Source organism: Hyperolius riggenbachi, chromosome 1, assembly GCF_040937935.1.
Source record: "Hyperolius riggenbachi isolate aHypRig1 chromosome 1, aHypRig1.pri, whole genome shotgun sequence".
Taxonomy (NCBI): domain Eukaryota; kingdom Metazoa; phylum Chordata; class Amphibia; order Anura; family Hyperoliidae; genus Hyperolius; species Hyperolius riggenbachi.
In genome coordinates, this window is record NC_090646.1 from 7,369,961 (window position 1) to 7,392,759 (window position 22,799).

The window sequence follows — 22,799 nt, forward strand, 5'->3', positions numbered from 1 at the left end:
AAAGGTCAGGTACTGAACACTTTTGTGACTTAGGTGACTTCTCTTCTCAGTAACTATGCCTCCAGCTGCGCTGAAGGTCCTTTCTGACAGGACGCTTGAGGCAGGGCAAGAGAGAAGTTGGATTGCAAATTGGGACAGCTCTGGCCACAGGTCAAGCCTGCGCACCCAGTAGTCCAAGGGTTTATCGTCGCTGCTCGCAGTGTCTACATCCACAGTTGACGCCAGGTAGTAGGCTACCTGCCGGTCCAGGCGTTGGTGGAGGGTGGATCCGGAAGGGCTACGGCGAGGCGTTGGACTAAAGCATGTCCGCATGTCCGACATCACCATGAGATCACTGGAGCGTCCTGTTCTTGCCTGCGTGGACTTGGGAGGAGGAGGATTACTGCCAGTGGTACCTCTATTGCGTTGTGCTGTCACATCACCCTTAAACGCATTGTAAAGCATCATTGTCAGCTTGTTCTGCATGTGCTGCATCCTTTCCACCTTCAGGCGAGTTGGTACCATGTCCGCCACTTTGTGCCTGTACCGAGGGTCTAGTAGCGTGGCCACCCGGTACAGGTCATTCCACTTGAGTTTTTTTATATGGGGTCCCTCAACAGGCTGTACAACATGAAAGAGACCATCTGCACAAAGTCGGATCCAGATGTATTATCCATCTCCTCTTGCTCTTCCTGAGTCTCAAGTTCTCTTCCTCCCCCCAGCCACGAACAATACCACGGGAACGTGTAGCAGCACAAGCCCCTTGTGATGGCTGCTGCGGTTGTTATTCTGCCACCGCCTTCCTCCTCCTCCATAGAACCACCTTCCTCATCATCCAAGTCTGACTCCTCTTCGTCCCCACACAACTCCTCTTCTTCCTCCTCCTCCCCCCTCTGTGCTGCCGCAGGTGTTGAGGAAACATCTGGTTCAGATGAAAATTGTTTCCATGACTCTTCCTGCCGTAACTGTTCCTCTTCACGCTCCTCCACAGCTTTATCCACCACTCTACGCATCGCACGCTCCAGGAAGTAAGTGTAGGGGATCAAGTCGCTGATGGTGCCTTCAGCGTGACTCACCCGGTTGGTCACCTCCTGAAACGGCTGCATGAGCCTGCATGCATTTCGCATCAGTGTCCAGTTCTGTGGCCAGAACATCCCCATCTTCCCAGATTGTGTCCTTTTACTGTAATTGTACAGGTACTGGGTGACAGTTTTCTCCTGGTCTAGCAGGCGAGAGAACATGAGCAGGGTCGAATTCCAGTGAGTCGGGCTATCGCATATCAAGCGTCTCACCAGCAAGTTGTTTCTCCGCTGAATGTCCATAAAGCGTGCCATGGCCGTGTAAGACCACCTAAAAATGCCTACACAACTTCCTGGCCTGCTTCAGGACGTCTTCTAAGCCTGGGTACTTTGACACAAATCTTTGAACGACCAGATTCAGCACATGTGCCATACAGCGTACATGTGTCAGCTTTCCCAAATTCAAAGCGGAAAGGAGATTGCTGCCGTTGTCACACACCACGTTGCCGATCTCCAGCTGGTGCGGGGTCAGCCATTGCTCCACCTGTTTGTTAAGAGCAGCCAGGAGAGCTGGTCCAGTGTGACTCTCTGCTTTGAGGCAAGACATGTCTAAGATGGCGTGACACCGTCATACCTGGCATGCAGCATAGGCTCTGGGGAGATGGGGCTGTGTAGCTGGAGAGGAGGAGATGGCAGCACCACTAGAGTTGAACTGCCACTCTGCCAAGGAGGAGGAGGAGGATGACAGCGAAGAGGATGTAGCAGGAGGAAAAGGATAGGAGGTGGCAGGAGGCCTGCCTGCAAGCCGTGGAGGTGTCACAAGTTGGTCCGCTGCGCAGCCACGTACTCCCTGCTTGTCATCGTTCACCAGGTTGACCCAATGGGCTGTGTACATAATGTAGCGGCCCTGCCCGTGCTTGGCAGACCAGGCATCCATGGTCAGGTGGACCCTTGACCCAACGCTCTTCGCCAGAGATGACACCACTTGCCTCTCAACTTCACGGTGCAGTTTGGGTATGGCATTTTTAGAAAAATATTTGCGGCCTGGTATCTTCCACTGAAATGTCCCAATGGCCACAAATTTACGGAAAGCCTCAGAGTCCACCAGCTTGTATGGTAATAGCTGGCAAGCTAATAGTTCTGCCACGCCAGCTGTCAGACACCGGGCAAGAGGGTGACTGGCAGAAATTGGCTTCTTCTGCTCAAAGACTTCCTTCACAGACACCTGGCTGCTGTGGGCAGAGGAGCAGGAACCGCTCAAGGGCAGAGGCGGAGTGGAGGAGGGTGCCTGTGAAGGTGCAAGGGAGAAAGCGGCTGAAGATGCTGCACCTGAAGGAGGAAGAGGAGAAGGAGGGTGGCTTGTCTTTTGGGTGCTGCTTTTCCTCAGGTGTTCTTCCCATTGCTGTTTGTGCCTTTTCTCCAGGTGCCTTCGTAAGCCACTTGTCCCTACGTGAGAGTTGGCCTTTCCATGGCTCGATTTTTGGAGGCAGAGAGAACAGACGGCTTTGCTCCGATCTGAGGTACACACGTTAAAAAATTTCCAAACCGCTGAGCCCCCTCCTTTGGCTGAATACAAGTGTCAAAAACAGTAAAATAAGAGCACAAAAATCAGTGGACAGCGGTCTGCCTGCACTATGCGCACAGCAAACTAACCGGAGACTACACGCCAGTAGCAAAGTACAATATCACTAACTAAACTTAGTGACTGAACAACAGTGGCAGTGACTGAAACTAACTGAAGATGATCATTCACTGGCTGGCTTAGCTAGCTAACAAGTATACAGTAATAGAGCAGCAGAATCAGTGTGAAGTTGAACCTGCCAGCAAATCAGTACATTGTCACTGACTACTATACCAACTACAGGTAACTTAAGTTAATCACTCACTGGCTAGCTAAATACAAGTATACAGTCAGTAATAGAGCAGTAGTAGATAGAATTAGAGATGGCCCGAACGGTTCGCCGGTTAATGGTTCCAGGCGAACTATCCCGGAAATTTGATTCACCCCATAATGCTCTATGAGGGTCAACTTTGACCCTCTACATCACAGTCAGCAGGCACATTGTGGCCAACCAGGCTACACTCAGCCCTGGAGCCACTCCCCCCTTATATAAGGCAGGCTCCGGCGGCCATTACACTCACTCGTGTGCCTGTAAATAGACAGAGTAGAGTGAGCTGCTGCACACTTTCTCCTAGGGACAGATTAGTCAGGCTCTTGGCTTGTTAGCTTGCTCCTGGCTGAATTGTATTGCTATAATAGCACCCCTCATTCAGCAGCTCTTTTCAGAGCTAATCCTGTTCTTGTGATCTAATTTTTTTTCTTCTGTGTGTCAAACTGACACTTGTGTTGCAGACACAGCCTTGCTAATTCATACTGTGTGTGTGCCACTGCCAGCAGCCCACCAGCATTCAGCAGCACATTCAGTGACTACCTGTGTGTGTGACAGGGAGCTGCACATTTAATACCCAGTACTGCATATACCTACTAGTACCTGTTGTGTTGAGTGAACCCACCTCACTGCATATAACTACCTTTTGTGTTCAGTGAACCCACCTCACTGCATATACCTACCTTTGAGTTGAGTGAACCTACCTCACTGCATATAACTACCTTTTGTGTTCAGTGAACCCACCTCACTGCATATACCTACCTTTGTGTTGAGTGAACCCACCTCACTGCATATACATAGCTGTTGTGTTGAGTGAACCTACCTCACTGCATATAACTACCTTTTGTGTTCAGTGAACCCACCTCACTGCATATACCTACCTTTTGTGTTCAGTGAACCCACCTCACTGCATGTACCTAGTTGCTGTGTTGAGTGAACCCACCTCACTGCATATAACTACCTTTTGTGTTCAGTGAACCCACCTCACTGCATATACCTACCTTTTGTGTTCAGTGAACCCACCTCACTGCATGTACCTAGTTGTTGTGTTGAGTGAACCCACCTCACTGCATGTACCTACCTTTTGTGTTCAGTGAACCCACCTCACTGCATGTACCTAGTTGTTGTGTTGAGTGAACACACAGGACAAATATTAGAAAATAAATATTGCACCTCCCCATTTCAAGAAATAAAACAAGCATTTATGATCCACCATTTCTCAGAATTAGTATTACACGAGCACTCTGGTCACCTGATAGGTTGGATATTTCTCCTGGAGAACACGGAGCACAATCATGGCAGCACTTGTGATATCCTTCTCTTACAGCTTTCCTAAATCCAGGAGGACATTCTGGAGAACATCGACCTAGTGATACCTGAGATAGATTTTCAATACATTATGATTCATATACAGTATATATAAAACACATGTATGTTGGCAGATCACTAACACAGACAATGAGTCTGACCACCACAGAGCATAAAGGAACTAAAAAAGCAAAGATTTCTACACTGAGGAGACCAAGCAACCCTTAAAGCACCCCTGGCACCCCTGCCACCACAGGCAAAGCTACCTGAGCTAACTGCAGGGGTAAGATCATGCTAGGCTGGACCCTCACTGTCTATCCCTCTCCTCATTCCTCCAGTTACTATAATAACTTCTTGTAAAATGATGACTTTTGGCTACAGATTATCAGACAGTAAGAAGCTGGCTTGCTTCAGTGTTTCTTCATATCACTGCCCCATTCCCTCCTCTTCCCCGCCCCATGCACTCCCAAAACATGCAGGAAAGGGAGCGTCTAGTGAAAAATGGCGCCGGCCAAAAAATGGCGCCACCTTCTGCCCGATATATGTTTAAAACGATATTTATCGTTTCAAAGGTTAAAATAGTGCAGAACGAAATTTATCGTTTTAAAACTGTTTTTTTTTTTTTTTTGTCCTGCCTGAACGGTATTTATCGTTTTAACCCCTGCTTTGCTGCCGTTTTGAAAATATCTGCCCGCCGGCTTTAATGTTTAATAGCAAAGCCCCCTTAAAAGCTAAAAACACCAAATTTGCAGGGAATGTTAAGAAGAAAATTGTGAACAAGAGGAAAAATTTTTTTTTCAAAAAGACCTTATAGTTTTTGAGAAAATCGATGTTAAAGTTTCAAAGGAAAAATGTAAACATTTAAAAACCCGCCGACTTTAACGGTTAATAGCAAAGCCTGCTTAAAGTTTAGGAACACCAAATTCCCAGGGTATATTAAGGGGATCAGTGGGAATAAGAGGAAAAAAATTTTTTTCAAAAAGACCTTATAGTTTTTGAGAAAATCGATTTTTAAGTTTCAAGGGCGAAAATGTCTTTTAAATGCGGAAAATGTCAGTTTTTTTTGCACAGGTAACAATAGTGTATTATTTTCATAGATTCCCCCAAGTTGGAAGAGTTTTACTTACTTCGTTCTGAGTGTGGGAAATATAAAAAAAAAACGACGTGGGGTCCCCCCTCCCAGACCTCTTTAACCCCTTGTCCCCCATGCAGGCTGGGATAGCCAGAATGCGGAGCACCGGCCGCGTGGGGCTCCGCACCCTGACTATACCAGCCCGCATGGTCCATGGATTGGGGGGTCTCGGAACGGGAGGGGCAGCCAAGCTTTCCCCTCCCCCTCCGAGCCCTTGTCCAATCCAAGGACAAGGGGCTCTTCTCCACCTCCGATGGGCGGTGGAGGTGGAGGCCGCGATTTCCTGGGGGGGGAGGTTCATGGTGGAATCTGGGAGTCCCCTTTAAAAAGGGGTCCCCCAGATGCCCACCCCCCCTCCCAGGAGAAATGAGTATAGAGGTACTTGTACCCCTTACCCATTTCCTTTAAGAGTTAAAAGTAAATAAACACACAGACACTTTGAAAAAGTATTTTAATTGAACAAAAAACATAACCACGAAAAAAGTCCTTTAATATTCTTAATTAACCATTAATACTTACCTGTCCCTTTAAATAAATGATCCCTCGCAATATCCTCGGAAATGTTCTATCAGTTACAATGTAACAAAGTTATTACAATGTTACAACTTTGTTACATTGTAACTACGCCGCACCCGACGTCACTCGCCGCCACCGCCGCGTCTGCGCTGACCCGACAGAGCTCTGAGCTATATAGCTCAGAGCTCTCTAAGCATCTTTGTATTTGGGCTCCAAGGAGCCCCATTGGTCCTTAGCAGACCAATGGGGTTCCTTTAAATCAGAAGGAACCCCATTGGTCTGCTAAGGACCAATGGGGCTCCTTGGAGCCCAAATACAAAGATGCTTACAGAGCTCTGAGCTATATAGCTCAGAGCTCTGTCGGGTCCGTGCGGGACGCTAAGTCCCCGCCCTCTCCCGCTGTCCACCCCGCCCACATCTGTCACCCACATGTCACCCACATGTGGGCGACATGTGGGTGACATGTGGAAGAGGCGGGGAGGACAGCGGGAGGCGGCGGGGACTTAGCGTCCCGCACGCACCCGACAGAGCTCTGAGCTATATAGCTCAGAGCTCTGTAAGCATCTTTGTATTTGGGCTCCAAGGAGCCCCATTGGTCCTTAGCAGACCAATGGGGTTCCTTCTGATTTAAAGGAACCCCATTGGTCTGCTAAGGACCAATGGGGCTCCTTGGAGCCCAAATACAAAGATGCTTAGAGAGCTCTGAGCTATATAGCTCAGAGCTCTGTCGGGTCAGCGCAGACGCGGCGGTGGCGGCGAGTGACGTCGGGTGCGGCGTAGTTACAATGTAACAAAGTTGTTACATTGTAATAACTTTGTTACATTGTAACTGATAGAACATTTCCGAGGATATTGCGAGGGATCATTTATTTAAAGGGACAGGTAAGTATTAATGGTTAATTAAGAATATTAAAGGACTTTTTTCGTGGTTATGTTTTTTGTTCAATTAAAATACTTTTTCAAAGTGTCTGTGTGTTTATTTACTTTTAACTCTTAAAGGAAATGGGTAAGGGGTACAAGTACCTCTATACTCATTTCTCCTGGGAGGGGGGGTGGGCATCTGGGGGACCCCTTTTTAAAGGGGACTCCCAGATTCCACCATGAACCTCCCCCCCCCAGGAAATCGCGGCCTCCACCTCCACCGCCCATCGGAGGTGGAGAAGAGCCCCTTGTCCTTGGATTGGACAAGGGCTCGGAGGGGGAGGGGAAAGCTTGGCTGCACCTCCCCTTCTGAGACCCCCCAATCCATGGACCATGCGGGCTGGTATAGTCAGGGTGCGGAGCCCCACGCGGCCGGTGCTCCGCATTCTGGCTATCCCAGCCTGCATGGGAGACAAGGGGTTACAGAGGCTCGGGAGGGGGGACCCCACGTCGTTTTTTTTTAAATTTATTTCCCACACTCAGAAGATTTAAAAAAAAAATTGATAGCAAATTTAAAAAAAAAAATGAGGTGGGGTCCCCCCTCCCGAGCCTCTGTAACCCCTTGTCCCCCATGCAGGCTGGGATAGCCAGAATGCGGAGCCCCGGCCGACTGGGGCTTCGCACCCTGAGCTATACCAGCCCGCATGGTCCATGGTATGGGGGGGCTCCGGGGGGGAGGGGCGGCCAAGCCTCCCCCTCCCCCCCGGAGCCCCTTGTCCAATCCATGGACAAGGGGCTCTTCCCCGCCTCCCTTGCCCCAGGTGGAGGCGGGGGCGACGACTCCCTGGGGGGGGGGTTCATGGTGGCATCTGGGAGTCCCCTTTAAGAAGGGGACCCCAGATGCCCACCCCCCTCCCAGGAGAAATGAGTATAGGGGTACAAAGCACCCCTTACCCATTTCCACAAAGGGTTAAATGAAATAAAAACGCAACAACGAAAAAAGTCCTTTAATGTTCTAAATTAACCACAAATACTTACCTGTACCTTTAAGAAAAAATCCCACGCCAATCAGGTCCCACGACAGTATCCTCTATCTTGCGATCTTCTGATACATCTTGATTGAAGATCTCCGCCGCCCCGACGCCACACACGCCGCCTCCGCCGCACTGCTCTCAGCTATACTAAGTATAGCTGAGAGTTGCGTCTATGCGTCTATACAGACGCATTAGCGCTGGCTGCAGCTGCCCTCCCTGCCTCCCCCCACCTGTCACCCTCACCCATGCTGGCACCCATGGGTGCATTGGGTGCCAGCATGGGTGAGGGTGACAGGTGGGGGGAGGCAGGGAGGGCAGCTGCAGCCAGCGCTAATGCGTCTATATAGATGCATAGACGCAACTCTCAGCTATACTAAGTATAGCTGAGAACAAAAAGCATCTTTAAATTTTGGCTCCAAGGCTCCCCATTGGTTCCTTATCGACCAATGGGGATCCTCCTGATCCCCATTGGTCTGTTAAGGAACCAATGGGGACCATTGGAGCTAAAATTTAAAGATGCTTTTTGCTCTTAGCTATACTTAGTATAGCTGAGAGCAGTTCGGCGGAGGCGGCGTGTGTGGCGTCGGGGCGGCGGAGATCTTCAATCAAGATGTAACTGAAGGTGGCAAGATGGAGGATACTGTCGTGGGACCTAATTGACGTGGGATTTTTTTCTTAAAGGTACAGGTAAGTATTTCTGGTTAATTTAGAACATTAAAGGACTTTTCTCGTTGTTGTGTTTTTATTTCATTTAACCCTTTATGGAAATGGGTAAGGGGTACTCCTGCACCCCTATACTCATTTCTCCTGGGAGGGGGGCAGGCATCTGGGTTCCCCTTCTTAAAGGGGACTCCCAGATGCCACCATGAACCCCCCCCCCAGGGAGTCGTCGCCCCCGCCTCCACCTGGGGCAAGGGAGGCGGGGAAGAGCCCCTTGTCCATGGATTGGACAAGGGGCTCCGGGGGGGAGGGGGAGGCTTGGCCGCCCCTCCCCCCCGGAGCCCCCCCATACCATGGACCATGCGGGCTGGTATAGCTCAGGGTGCGAAGCCCCAGTCGGCCGGGGCTCCGCATTCTGGCTATCCCAGCCTGCATGGGGGACAAGGGGTTACAGAGGCTCGGGAGGGGGGACCCCACCTCATTTTTTTCAAAACTTTTCCCACACTCTGAACATAACCCAAAAAATTTAATTTAAAAAAAAAATAAATACAATTTTTTTTTTAAAATATTGTTTCCCAGTATCTTTTTAACATATCCTGCAAATTTGGTGTTGCTAGGATTTAAGGGGACTTTGCTATTAACTGCTAAAGTCGGCGGAAAAAGTTTCCACGGAAAAATGTCAGTACGCGATTTAAATAGATACATTCCCTTTGAAGATTTAAACTCGATTTTCTCAAAAACTATAAGGTCTTTTTGAACAATTTTTTTTTCTTCGTGTTCCCACTATTTTTCTTAACATTCCCTACACATTTGGTGTTTCTGGCATTTAAAGGGGCTTTGCTATTAACCGCTAAAGTCGGCGGGCGTTTAATTTTCCCACGGTCAGAAGAAGAATATTCAAAATCGATTTTCTCAAAAACTATAAGGTCTTTTTGAAAAAAAATTTTTTCCTCTTGTTCACAATTTTCTTCTTAACATTCCCTGCAAATTTGGTGTTTTTAGCTTTTAAGGGGGCTTCGCTATTAAACATTAAAGCCGGCGGGCAGATATTTTCCAAACGGCAGCAAAGCAGGGGTTAAAACGATAAATATCGTTCAGGCAGGACAAAAAAAAAAAGTTTTAAAACGATAAATTTCGTTTTTAAAGCCGGCGCCATTTTTTAGCTGTCAAAAAACGAAAAATAACTAGTGATAATGGTTCTCTATGGGGCGCCGTTTTTTAACTACGATAACTGGCGTTTTTTAACTACGATAACTGGCGCCAAGACTCTGCGGTCTTCCTGTAGGAGGGGTAACTCTGCAGGTCAGGACTCTGTGGTCTTCCTATAGGAGAGGTAACTCTGCAGGTCAGGACTCTGCGGTCTTCCTACAGGAGGGGTAACTCTGCAGGTCAGGACTCTGTGGTCTTCCTATAGGAGGGGTAACTCTGCAGGTCAGGACTCTGCGATCTTCCTATAGGAGGAGTAACTCTGCAGGTCAGGACTCTGTGGCCTTTCTATAGGAACCTATAGGAAGGATAACTCTGCAGGTCAGGACTCTGTGGTCTTCCTATAGGAGGGGTAACTCTGCAGGTCAGGACTCTGCAGTCTCCCTATAGGAGGGGTAACTCTGCAGGTCAGGACTCTGCGGTCTTCCTATAGGAGGGATAACGCTGCAGGTCAGGACTCTGCGGTCTTCCTATAGGAGGAGAAACTCTGCAGGTCAGGACTCTGCGATCTTCCTATAGGAGGAGTAACTCTGCAGGTCAGGACTCTGCGGTCTTCCTATAGGAGGGGTAACTCTGCAGGTCAGGACTCTGCGGTCTTCCTATAGGAAGGGTAACTCTGCAGGTCAGGACTCTGTGGCCTTTCTATAGGAACCTATAGGAAGGATAACTCTGCAGGTCAGGACTCTGTGGTCTTCCTATAGGAGGGGTAACTCTGCAGGTCAGTCCTCTGCGGTCTTCCTATAGGAGGGTTAACTCTGCAGGTCAGGACTCTGCGGTCTTCCTATAGGAGGGATAACTCTGCAGGTCAGGACTCTGTGGTCTTCCTATAGGAGGGGTAACTCTGCAGGTCAGGACTCTGCGATCTTCCTATAGGAGGAGTAACTCTGCAGGTCAGGACTCTGTGGCCTTTCTATAGGAACCTATAGGAAGGATAACTCTGCAGGTCAGGACTCTGTGGTCTTCCTATAGGAGGGGTAACTCTGCAGGTCAGGCCTCTGCGGTCTTCCTATAGGAGGGTTAACTCTGCAGGTCAGGACTCTGCGGTCTTCCTATAGGAGGGATAACTCTGCAGGTCAGGACTCTGTGGTCTTCCTATAGGAGTGGTAACTCTGCAGGTCAGGACTCTGCGATCTTCCTATAGGAGGAGTAACTCTGCAGGTCAGGACTCTGTGGCCTTCCTATAGGAACCTATAGGAAGGATAACTCTGCAGGTCAGGACTCTGTGGTCTTCCTATAGGAGGGGTAACTCTGCAGGTCAGGACTCTGCGGTCTTCCTATAGGAGGGGTAACTCTGCAGGTCAGGACTCTGTGGCCTTTCTATAGGAACCTATAGGAAGGATAACTCTGCAGGTCAGGACTCTGTGGTCTTCCTATAGGAGGGGTAACTCTGCAGGTCAGGACTCTGCGATCTTCCTATAGGAGGAGTAACGCTGCAGGTCAGGACTCTGTGGCCTTTCTATAGGAACCTATAGGAAGGATAACTCTGCAGGTCAGGACTCTGTGGTCTTCCTATAGGAGGGGTAACTCTGCAGGTCAGGCCTCTGCGGTCTTCCTATAGGAGGGTTAACTCTGCAGGTCAGGACTCTGCGGTCTTCCTATAGGAGGGATAACTCTGCAGGTCAGGACTCTGTGGTCTTCCTATAGGAGGGGTAACTCTGCAGGTCAGGACTCTGCGATCTTCCTATAGGAGGAGTAACTCTGCAGGTCAGGACTCTGTGGCCTTCCTATAGGAACCTATAGGAAGGATAACTCTGCAGGTCAGGACTCTGTGGTCTTCCGATAGGAGGGGTAACTCTGCAGGTCAGGACTCTGCGGTCTTCCTATAGGAAGGGTAACTCTGCAGGTCAGGACTCTGTGGTCTTCCTATAGGAACCTATAGGAAGGATAACTCTGCAGGTCAGGACTCTGTGGTCTTCCTATAGGAGGGGTAACTCTGCAGGTCAGGACTCTGCGGTCTTCCTATAAGAGGGGCAACTCTGCAGGTCAGGACTCTGTGGTCTTCCTATAGGAGGGGTAACTCTGCAGCTCAGGACAGTGCAGTCTTCCTATAGGAGGGGTAACGCTGTAGGTCAGGACTCTGCGGTCTTCCTATAGGAGGGGTAACTCTGCAGGTCAGGACTCTGCGGTCTTCCTATAGGAGAAGTAACTCTGCAGGTCAGGACTCTGTGGTCTTCCTATAGGAGGGGTAACTCTGCAGGTCAGGACTCTGCGATCTTCCTATTGGAGGGGTAACTCTGCAGATCAGGACTCTGCGGTCTTCCTATAGGAGGAGTAACTCTGCAGGTCAGGACTCTGTGGCCTTCCTATAGGAAGGATAACTCTGCAGGTCAGGACTCTGTGGTCTTTCTATAGGAGGGGTAACTCTGTAGGTCAGGACTCTGCTGTCTTCCTATAGGAGGAGTAACTCTGCAGGTCAGGACTCTGCGATCTTACTATAGGAGGGATAACTCTGCAGGTCAGGACTCTGTGGTCTTCCTATAGGAGGGTAACTCTGCAGGTCAGGACTCTGCAGTCTTCCTATAGGAGGGTAACTCTGCAGGTCAGGACTCTGCGGTCTTCCTATAGGAGGGATAACTCTGCAGGTCAGGACTCTGCGGTCTTCCTATAGGAGGGGTAACTCTGCAGGTCGGGACTCTGTGGTCTTCCAATAGGAGAGGTAACTCTGCTGGTCAGGACTCTGCGGTCTTCCAATAGGAGAGGTAACTCTGCTGGTCAGGACTCTGCGGTCTTCAAATAGGAGGGGTAACTCTGCAGTCAGGACTCTGCAGTCTTCCTATAGGAGGGGTAACTCTGCAGGTCAGGACTCTGCTGTCTTCCTATAGGAGAGGTAACTCTGCAGGTCAGGACTCTGTGGTCTTCCAATAGGAGAGGTAACTCTGCTGGTCAGGACTCTGCGGTCTTCCAATAGGAGGGGTAACTCTGCAGTCAGGACTCTGCGGTCTTCCTATAGGAGAAGTAACTCTGCAGGTCAGGACTCTGTGGTCTTCCTATAGGAGGGGTAACTCTGCAGGTCAGGACTCTGCGATCTTCCTATTGGAGGGGTAACTCTGCAGGTCAGGACTCTGTGGTCTTCCTATAGGAACCTATAGGAAGGATAACTCTGCAGGTCAGGACTCTGTGGTCTTCCTATAGGAGGGGTAACTCTGCAGGTCAGGACTCTGCGGTCTTTCTATAAGAGGGGCAACTCTGCAGGTCAGGACTCTGTGGTCTTCCTATAGGAGGGGTAACTCTGCAGCTCAGGACAGTGCAGTCTTCCTATAGGAGGGGTAACGCTGTAGGTCAGGACTCTGCGGTCTTCCTATAGGAGGGGTAACTCTGCAGGTCAGGACTCTGCGGTCTTCCTATAGGAGAAGTAACTCTGCAGGTCAGGACTCTGTGGTCTTCCTATAGGAGGGGTAACTCTGCAGGTCAGGACTCTGCGATCTTCCTATTGGAGGGGTAACTCTGCAGATCAGGACTCTGCGGTCTTCCTATAGGAGGAGTAACTCTGCAGGTCAGGACTCTGTGGCCTTCCTATAGGAAGGATAACTCTGCAGGTCAGGACTCTGTGGTCTTCCTATAGGAGGGGTAACTCTGTAGGTCAGGACTCTGCTGTCTTCCTATAGGAGGAGTAACTCTGCAGGTCAGGACTCTGCGATCTTACTATAGGAGGGATAACTCTGCAGGTCAGGACTCTGTGGTCTTCCTATAGGAGGGGTAACTCTGTAGGTCAGGACTCTGCTGTCTTCCTATAGGAGGAGTAACTCTGCAGGTCAGGACTCTGCGATCTTACTATAGGAGGGATAACTCTGCAGGTCAGGACTCTGTGGTCTTCCTATAGGAGGGTAACTCTGCAGGTCAGGACTCTGCAGTCTTCCTATAGGAGGGTAACTCTGCAGGTCAGGACTCTGCGGTCTTCCTATAGGAGGGATAACTCTGCAGGTCAGGACTCTGCGGTCTTCCTATAGGAGGGGTAACTCTGCAGGTCGGGACTCTGTGGTCTTCCAATAGGAGAGGTAACTCTGCTGGTCAGGACTCTGCGGTCTTCCAATAGGAGAGGTAACTCTGCTGGTCAGGACTCTGCGGTCTTCAAATAGGAGGGGTAACTCTGCAGTCAGGACTCTGCAGTCTTCCTATAGGAGGGGTAACTCTGCAGGTCAGGACTCTGCTGTCTTCCTATAGGAGAGGTAACTCTGCAGGTCAGGACTCTGTGGTCTTCCAATAGGAGAGGTAACTCTGCTGGTCAGGACTCTGCGGTCTTCCAATAGGAGGGGTAACTCTGCAGTCAGGACTCTGCGGTCTTCCTATAGGAGAAGTAACTCTGCAGGTCAGGACTCTGTGGTCTTCCTATAGGAGGGGTAACTCTGCAGGTCAGGACTCTGCGATCTTCCTATTGGAGGGGTAACTCTGCAGGTCAGGACTCTGTGGTCTTCCTATAGGAACCTATAGGAAGGATAACTCTGCAGGTCAGGACTCTGTGGTCTTCCTATAGGAGGGGTAACTCTGCAGGTCAGGACTCTGCGGTCTTCCTATAAGAGGGGCAACTCTGCAGGTCAGGACTCTGTGGTCTTCCTATAGGAGGGGTAACTCTGCAGCTCAGGACAGTGCAGTCTTCCTATAGGAGGGGTAACGCTGTAGGTCAGGACTCTGCGGTCTTCCTATAGGAGGGGTAACTCTGCAGGTCAGGACTCTGCGGTCTTCCTATAGGAGAAGTAACTCTGCAGGTCAGGACTCTGTGGTCTTCCTATAGGAGGGGTAACTCTGCAGGTCAGGACTCTGCGATCTTCCTATTGGAGGGGTAACTCTGCAGATCAGGACTCTGCGGTCTTCCTATAGGAGGAGTAACTCTGCAGGTCAGGACTCTGTGGCCTTCCTATAGGAAGGATAACTCTGCAGGTCAGGACTCTGTGGTCTTCCTATAGGAGGGGTAACTCTGTAGGTCAGGACTCTGCTGTCTTCCTATAGGAGGAGTAACTCTGCAGGTCAGGACTCTGCGATCTTACTATAGGAGGGATAACTCTGCAGGTCAGGACTCTGCGGTCTTCCTATAGGAGGGTAACTCTGCAGGTCAGGACTCTGCAGTCTTCCTATAGGAGGGTAACTCTGCAGGTCAGGACTCTGCGGTCTTCCTATAGGAGGGATAACTCTGCAGGTCAGGACTCTGCGGTCTTCCTATAGGAGGGGTAACTCTGCAGGTCGGGACTCTGTGGTCTTCCAATAGGAGAGGTAACTCTGCTGGTCAGGACTCTGCGGTCTTCCAATAGGAGAGGTAACTCTGCTGGTCAGGACTCTGCGGTCTTCAAATAGGAGGGGTAACTCTGCAGTCAGGACTCTGCAGTCTTCCTATAGGAGGGGTAACTCTGCAGGTCAGGACTCTGCTGTCTTCCTATAGGAGAGGTAACTCTGCAGGTCAGGACTCTGTGGTCTTCCAATAGGAGAGGTAACTCTGCTGGTCAGGACTCTGCGGTCTTCCAATAGGAGGGGTAACTCTGCAGTCAGGACTCTGCAGTCTTCCTATAGGAGGGGTAACTCTGCAGGTCAGGACTCTGCTGTCTTCCTATAGGAGAGGTAACTCTGCAGGTCAGGACTCTGCGGTCTTCCAATAGGAGGGGTAACTCTGCAGTCAGGACTCTGCAGTCTTCCTATAGGAGGGGTAACTCTGCAGGTCAGGACTCTGCTGTCTTCCTATAGGAGGGGTAACTCTGCAGGTCAGGGCTCTGTGGTTTTCGTATAGGAGGGGTAACTCTGCAGGTCAGGACTCTGCAGTCTTCCTATAGGAGGGATAACTCTGCAGCTCAGGACTGTGCAGTCTTCCTATAGGAGGGGTAACTCTGCATGTCAGGACTCTGCGGTCTTCCTATAGGAGGGGTAACTCTGCAGGTCAGGACTCTGCGGTCTTCCTATAGGAGAGGTAACTCTGCAGGTCAGGACTCTGTGGTCTTCCTATAGGAGGGGTAACTCTGCAGGTCAGGACTCTGCGGTCTTACTATAGGAGGGTAACTCTGCAGGTCAGGACTCTGCAGTCTTCCTATAGGAGGGTAACTCTGCAGGTCAGGACTCTGCGGTCTTCCTATAGGAGGGATAACTCTGCAGGTCAGGAATCTGCGGTCTTCCTATAGGAGGGATAACTCTGCAGGTCAGGACTCTGCGGTCTTCCTATAGGAGAGGTAACTCTGCAGGTCAGGACTCTGTGGTCTTCCTATAGGAGGGGTAACTCTGCAGGTCAGGACTCTGCAGTCTTCCTATAGGAGGGTAACTCTGCAGGTCAGGACTCTGCAGTCTTCCTATAGGAGGGTAACTCTGCAGGTCAGGACTCTGCGGTCTTCCTATAGGAGGGATAACTCTGCAGGTCAGGACTCTGCGGTCTTCCTATAGGAGGGATAACTCTGCAGGTAGGACTCTGCAGTCTTCCTATAGGAGAGGTAACTCTGCAGTCAGGGCTCTGTGGTTTTCGTATAGGAGGGGTAACTCTGCAGGTCAGGACTCTGCAGTCTTCCTATAGGAGGGGTAAATCTGCAGGTCAGGACTCTGCAGTCTTCCTATAGGAGGGGTAAATCTGCAGGTCAGGACTCTGCTGTCTTCCTATAGGAGGGGTAACTCTGCAGGTCAGGACTCTGCAGTCTTCCTATAGGAGGGGTAACTCTGCAGGTCAGGACTCTGCTGTCTTCCTATAGGAGAGGTAACTCTGCAGGTCAGGACTCTGTGGTCTTCCAATAGGAGAGGTAACTCTGCTGGTCAGGACTCTGCGGTCTTCCAATAGGAGGGGTAACTCTGCAGGTCAGGACTCTGCGGTCTTCCTATAGGAGAGGTAACTCTGCAGGTCAGGACTCTGTGGTCTTCCTATAGGAGGGGTAACTCTGCAGGTCAGGACTCTGCGGTCTTCCTATAGGAGGGTAACTCTGCAGGTCAGGACTCTGCAGTCTTCCTATAGGAGGGTAACTCTGCAGGTCAGGACTCTGCGGTCTTCCTATAGGAGGGATAACTCTGCAGGTCAGGACTCTGCGGTCTTCCTATAGGAGGGATAACTCTGCAGGTAGGACTCTGCGGTCTTCCTATAGGAGAGGTAACTCTGCTGGTCAGGACTCTGCGGTCTTCCAATAGAAGGGGTAACTCTGCAGTCAGGACTCTGCAGTCTTCCTATAGGAGGGGTAACTCTGCAGGTCAGGACTCTGCAGTCTTCCTATAGGAGGGTAACTCTGCAGGTCAGGACTCTGCAGTCTTCCTATAGGAGGGTAACTCTGCAGGTCAGGACTCTGCGGTCTTCCTATAGGAGGGATAACTCTGCAGGTCAGGACTCTGCGGTCTTCCTATAGGAGGGATAACTCTGCAGGTAGGACTCTGCAGTCTTCCTATAGGAGAGGTAACTCTGCAGTCAGGGCTCTGTGGTTTTCGTATAGGAGGGGTAACTCTGCAGGTCAGGACTCTGCAGTCTTCCTATAGGAGGGGTAAATCTGCAGGTCAGGACTCTGCAGTCTTCCTATAGGAGGGGTAAATCTGCAGGTCAGGACTCTGCTGTCTTCCTATAGGAGGGGTAACTCTGCAGGTCAGGACTCTGCAGTCTTCCTATAGGAGGGGTAACTCTGCAGGTCAGGACTCTGCGGTCTTCCTATAGGAGAGGTAACTCTGCAGGTCAGGACTCTGTGGTCTTCCTATAGGAGGGGTAACTCTGCAGGTCAGGACTCTGCGGTCTTCCTATAGGAGGGTAACTCTGCAGGTCAGGACTCTGCAGTCTTCCTATAGGAGGGTAACTCTGCAGGTCAGGACTCTGCGGTCTTCCTATAGGAGGGATAACTCTGCAGGTCAGGACTCTGCGGTCTTCCTATAGGAGGGATAACTCTGCAGGTAGGACTCTGCGGTCTTCCTATAGGAGAGGTAACTCTGCTGGTCAGGACTCTGCGGTCTTCCAATAGAAGGGGTAACTCTGCAGTCAGGACTCTGCAGTCTTCCTATAGGAGGGGTAACTCTGCAGGTCAGGGCTCTGTGGTTTTCGTATAGGAGGGGTAACTCTGCAGTCAGGACTCTGCAGTCTTCCTATAGGAGGGGTAACTCTGCAGGTCAGGACTCTGCTGTCTTCCTATAGGAGGGGTAACTCTGCAGGTCAGGACTCTGCAGTCTTCCTATAGGAGGGGTAACTCTGCAGGTCAGGACTCTGCTGTCTTCCTATAGGAGAGGTAACTCTGCAGGTCAGGACTCTGTGGTCTTCCAATAGGAGAGGTAACTCTGCTGGTCAGGACTCTGCGGTCTTCCAATAGGAGGGGTAACTCTGCAGTCAGGACTCTGCAGTCTTCCTATAGGAGGGGTAACTCTGCAGGTCAGGACTCTGCTGTCTTCCTATAGGAGAGGTAACTCTGCAGGTCAGGACTCTGCGGTCTTCCAATAGGAGGGGTAACTCTGCAGTCAGGACTCTGCAGTCTTCCTATAGGAGGGGTAACTCTGCAGGTCAGGACTCTGCTGTCTTCCTATAGGAGGGGTAACTCTGCAGGTCAGGGCTCTGTGGTTTTCGTATAGGAGGGGTAACTCTGCAGGTCAGGACTCTGCAGTCTTCCTATAGGAGGGATAACTCTGCAGCTCAGGACTGTGCAGTCTTCCTATAGGAGGGGTAACTCTGCAGGTCAGGACTCTGCGGTCTTCCTATAGGAGAGGTAACTCTGCAGGTCAGGACTCTGCGGTCTTACTATAGGAGGGTAACTCTGCAGGTCAGGACTCTGCAGTCTTCCTATAGGAGGGTAACTCTGCAGGTCAGGACTCTGCGGTCTTCCTATAGGAGGGATAACTCTGCAGGTCAGGAATCTGCGGTCTTCCTATAGGAGGGATAACTCTGCAGGTCAGGACTCTGCGGTCTTCCTATAGGAGAGGTAACACTGCTGGTCAGGACTCTGTGGTCTTCCAATAGGAGGGGTAACTCTGCAGTCAGGACTCTGCAGTCTTCCTATAGGAGGGGTAACTCTGCAGGTCAGGACTCTGCTGTCTTCCTATAGGAGGGGTAACTCTGCAGGTCAGGACTCTGCGGTCTTCCTATAGGAGGGGTAACTCTGCAGGTCAGGACTCTGCGGTCTTCCTATAGGAGAGGTAACTCTGCAGGTCAGGACTCTGTGGTCTTCCTATAGGAGGGGTAACTCTGCAGGTCAGGACTCTGCGGTCTTCCTATAGGAGGGTAACTCTGCAGGTCAGGACTCTGCAGTCTTCCTATAGGAGGGTAACTCTGCAGGTCAGGACTCTGCGGTCTTCCTATAGGAGGGATAACTCTGCAGGTCAGGACTCTGCGGTCTTCCTATAGGAGGGATAACTCTGCAGGTAGGACTCTGCGGTCTTCCTATAGGAGAGGTAACTCTGCTGGTCAGGACTCTGCGGTCTTCCAATAGAAGGGGTAACTCTGCAGTCAGGACTCTGCATTCTTCCTATAGGAGGGGTAACTCTGCAGGTCAGGGCTCTGTGGTTTTCGTATAGTAGGGGTAACTCTGCAGGTCAGGACTCTGCGGTCTTCCTATAGGAGAGGTAACTCTGCAGGTCAGGACTCTGCTGTCTTCCTATAGGAGGGGTAACTCTGCAGGTCAGGACTCTGCAGTCTTCCTATAGGAGGGGTAACTCTGCAGGTCAGGACTCTGCGGTCTTCCTATAGGAGGGATAACTCTGCAGCTCAGGACTGTGCAGTCTTCCTATAGGAGGGGTAACTCTGCAGGTCAGGACTCCGTGGTCTTCCTATAGGAGGGGTAACTCTGCAGGTCAGGACTCTGTGGTCTTCCTATAGGAGGGGTAACTCTGCAGGTCAGGACTGTGCAGTCTTCCTATAGGAGGGGTAACTCTGCAGGTCAGGATTCTCTGCGATCTTCCTATAGGAGGGGTAACTCTGCAGGTCAGGACTCTGCGGTCTTCCTATAGGAGGGGTAACTCTGCAGGTCAGGACTCTGCAGTCTTCCTATAGGAGGGGTAACTCTGCAGGTCAGGCCTCTGCGGTCTTCCAATAGGAGAGGTATCTCTGCAGGTCAGGACTCTGCGGCCTTCCTATAGGAAGGGTAACTCTGCAGGTCAGTACCCTGCAGTCTTCATATAGGAGGGGTACCTCTGCATGTCAGGAGTCTGCTGTCTTCCTATAGGAGGGGTAACTCTGCAGCTAAGGACTGTGCAGTCTTCCTATAGGAGGGATAACTCTGCAGGTCAGGACTGTGCAGTCTTCCTATAGGAGGGGTAACTCTGCAGGTCAGGACTCTGCAGTCTTCCTATAGGAGGGGTAACTCTGCAGGTCAGGACTCTGCTGTCTTCCTATAGGAGAGGTAACTCTGCAGGTCAGGACTCTGTGGTCTTCCAATAGGAGAGGTAACTCTGCTGGTCAGGACTCTGCGGTCTTCCAATAGGAGGGGTAACTCTGCAGTCAGGACTCTGCAGTCTTCCTATAGGAGGGGTAACTCTGCAGGTCAGGACTCTGCTGTCTTCCTATAGGAGAGGTAACTCTGCAGGTCAGGACTCTGCGGTCTTCCAATAGGAGGGGTAACTCTGCAGTCAGGACTCTGCAGTCTTCCTATAGGAGGGGTAACTCTGCAGGTCAGGACTCTGCTGTCTTCCTATAGGAGGGGTAACTCTGCAGGTCAGGGCTCTGTGGTTTTCGTATAGGAGGGGTAACTCTGCAGGTCAGGACTCTGCAGTCTTCCTATAGGAGGGATAACTCTGCAGCTCAGGACTGTGCAGTCTTCCTATAGGAGGGGTAACTCTGCATGTCAGGACTCTGCGGTCTTCCTATAGGAGGGGTAACTCTGCAGGTCAGGACTCTGCGGTCTTCCTATAGGAGAGGTAACTCTGCAGGTCAGGACTCTGCGGTCTTACTATAGGAGGGTAACTCTGCAGGTCAGGACTCTGCAGTCTTCCTATAGGAGGGTAACTCTGCAGGTCAGGACTCTGCGGTCTTCCTATAGGAGGGATAACTCTGCAGGTCAGGAATCTGCGGTCTTCCTATAGGAGGGATAACTCTGCAGGTCAGGACTCTGCGGTCTTCCTATAGGAGAGGTAACACTGCTGGTCAGGACTCTGTGGTCTTCCAATAGGAGGGGTAACTCTGCAGTCAGGACTCTGCAGTCTTCCTATAGGAGGGGTAACTCTGCAGGTCAGGACTCTGCTGTCTTCCTATAGGAGGGGTAACTCTGCAGGTCAGGACTCTGCGGTCTTCCTATAGGAGGGGTAACTCTGCAGGTCAGGACTCTGCGGTCTTCCTATAGGAGAGGTAACTCTGCAGGTCAGGACTCTGTGGTCTTCCTATAGGAGGGGTAACTCTGCAGGTCAGGACTCTGCGGTCTTCCTATAGGAGGGTAACTCTGCAGGTCAGGACTCTGCAGTCTTCCTATAGGAGGGTAACTCTGCAGGTCAGGACTCTGCGGTCTTCCTATAGGAGGGATAACTCTGCAGGTCAGGACTCTGCGGTCTTCCTATAGGAGGGATAACTCTGCAGGTAGGACTCTGCGGTCTTCCTATAGGAGAGGTAACTCTGCTGGTCAGGACTCTGCGGTCTTCCAATAGAAGGGGTAACTCTGCAGTCAGGACTCTGCATTCTTCCTATAGGAGGGGTAACTCTGCAGGTCAGGGCTCTGTGGTTTTCGTATAGTAGGGGTAACTCTGCAGGTCAGGACTCTGCAGTCTTCCTATAGGAGAGGTAACTCTGCAGGTCAGGACTCTGCTGTCTTCCTATAGGAGGGGTAACTCTGCAGGTCAGGACTCTGCAGTCTTCCTATAGGAGGGGTAACTCTGCAGGTCAGGACTCTGCGGTCTTCCTATAGGAGGGATAACTCTGCAGCTCAGGACTGTGCAGTCTTCCTATAGGAGGGGTAACTCTGCAGGTCAGGACTCCGTGGTCTTCCTATAGGAGGGGTAACTCTGCAGGTCAGGACTCTGCGGTCTTCCTATAGGAGGGGTAACTCTGCAGGTCAGGACTCTGTGGTCTTCCTATAGGAGGGGTAACTCTGCAGGTCAGGACTGTGCAGTCTTCCTATAGGAGGGGTAACTCTGCAGGTCAGGATTCTCTGCGATCTTCCTATAGGAGGGGTAACTCTGCAGGTCAGGACTCTGCGGTCTTCCTATAGGAGGGGTAACTCTGCAGGTCAGGACTCTGCAGTCTTCCTATAGGAGGGGTAACTCTGCAGGTCAGGCCTCTGCGGTCTTCCAATAGGAGAGGTATCTCTGCAGGTCAGGACTCTGCGGCCTTCCTATAGGAAGGGTAACTCTGCAGGTCAGTACCCTGCAGTCTTCATATAGGAGGGGTACCTCTGCATGTCAGGAGTCTGCTGTCTTCCTATAGGAGGGGTAACTCTGCAGCTAAGGACTGTGCAGTCTTCCTATAGGAGGGATAACTCTGCAGGTCAGGACTGTGCAGTCTTCCTATAGGAGGGGTAACTCTGCAGGTCAGGACTCTGCGGTCTTCCTATAGGAGCGGTAACTCTGCAGGTCAGGGCTCTGCCGTCTTCTTATAAGAGTGGTAACTCTTCAGGTCAAGACTCTGCGGTCTTCCTATGGGAGGGGTAACTCTGCAGGTCAGGACTCTACGGTCTTCCTATAGGAGAGGTAACTCTGCAGGTCAGGACTCTGCGGTCTTCCTATAGGAGGGGTAACTCTGCAGGTCTGGACTCTGCGGTCTCCCTATAGGAGGGATAACTCTGCAGGTCAGGACTCTGCGGTCTTCCTATAGGAGGGATAACTCTGCAGGTCAGGACTCTGCGGTCTTCCTATAGGAGAGGTAACTCTGCAGGTCAGGACTCTGCGGTCTTCCAATAGGAGGGGTAACTCTGCAGGTCAGGACTCTGCAGTCTTCCTATAGGAGGGGTAACTCTGCAGGTCAGGACTCTGCGGTCTTCCTATAGGAGGGGTAACTCTGCAGGTCTGGACTCTGCGGTCTCCCTATAGGAGGGATAACTCTGCAGGTCAGGACTCTGCTGTCTTCCTATAGGAGGAGTAACTCTGCAGGTCAGGACTCTGTGGTCTTCCTATAGGAGGGGTAACTCTGCAGGTCAGGACTCTGCGATCTTCCAATAGGAGGGGCAACTCTGCAGGTCAGGACTCTGTGGTCTTCCTATAGGAACCTATAGGAAGGATAACTCTGCAGGTCAGGACTCTGTGGTCTTCCTATTGGAGGGGTAACTCTGCAGGTCAGGACTCTGCGGCCTTCCTATAGGAGGGGTAACTCTGCAGGTCAGGACTCTGCGGTCTTCCTATAGGAGGGGTAACTCTGCAGCTCAGG

General features: G+C 51.0%; 1 protein-coding gene across 2 annotated transcripts in view; it reads right to left on the reverse strand.

Moving 5' to 3' along the window:
* The window catches only part of LOC137544907 (vomeronasal type-2 receptor 26-like), a 33,806-nt gene that overhangs the window by 5,552 nt on the left and 5,455 nt on the right, over positions 1-22,799 (reverse strand). For both annotated transcript variants that reach the window (XM_068266008.1, XM_068266012.1), the window contains one exon: positions 4,140-4,263. In XM_068266008.1, the coding sequence (XP_068122109.1) occupies positions 4,140-4,263 (124 nt within the window). The remainder of the gene's footprint in view (positions 1-4,139; positions 4,264-22,799) is intronic.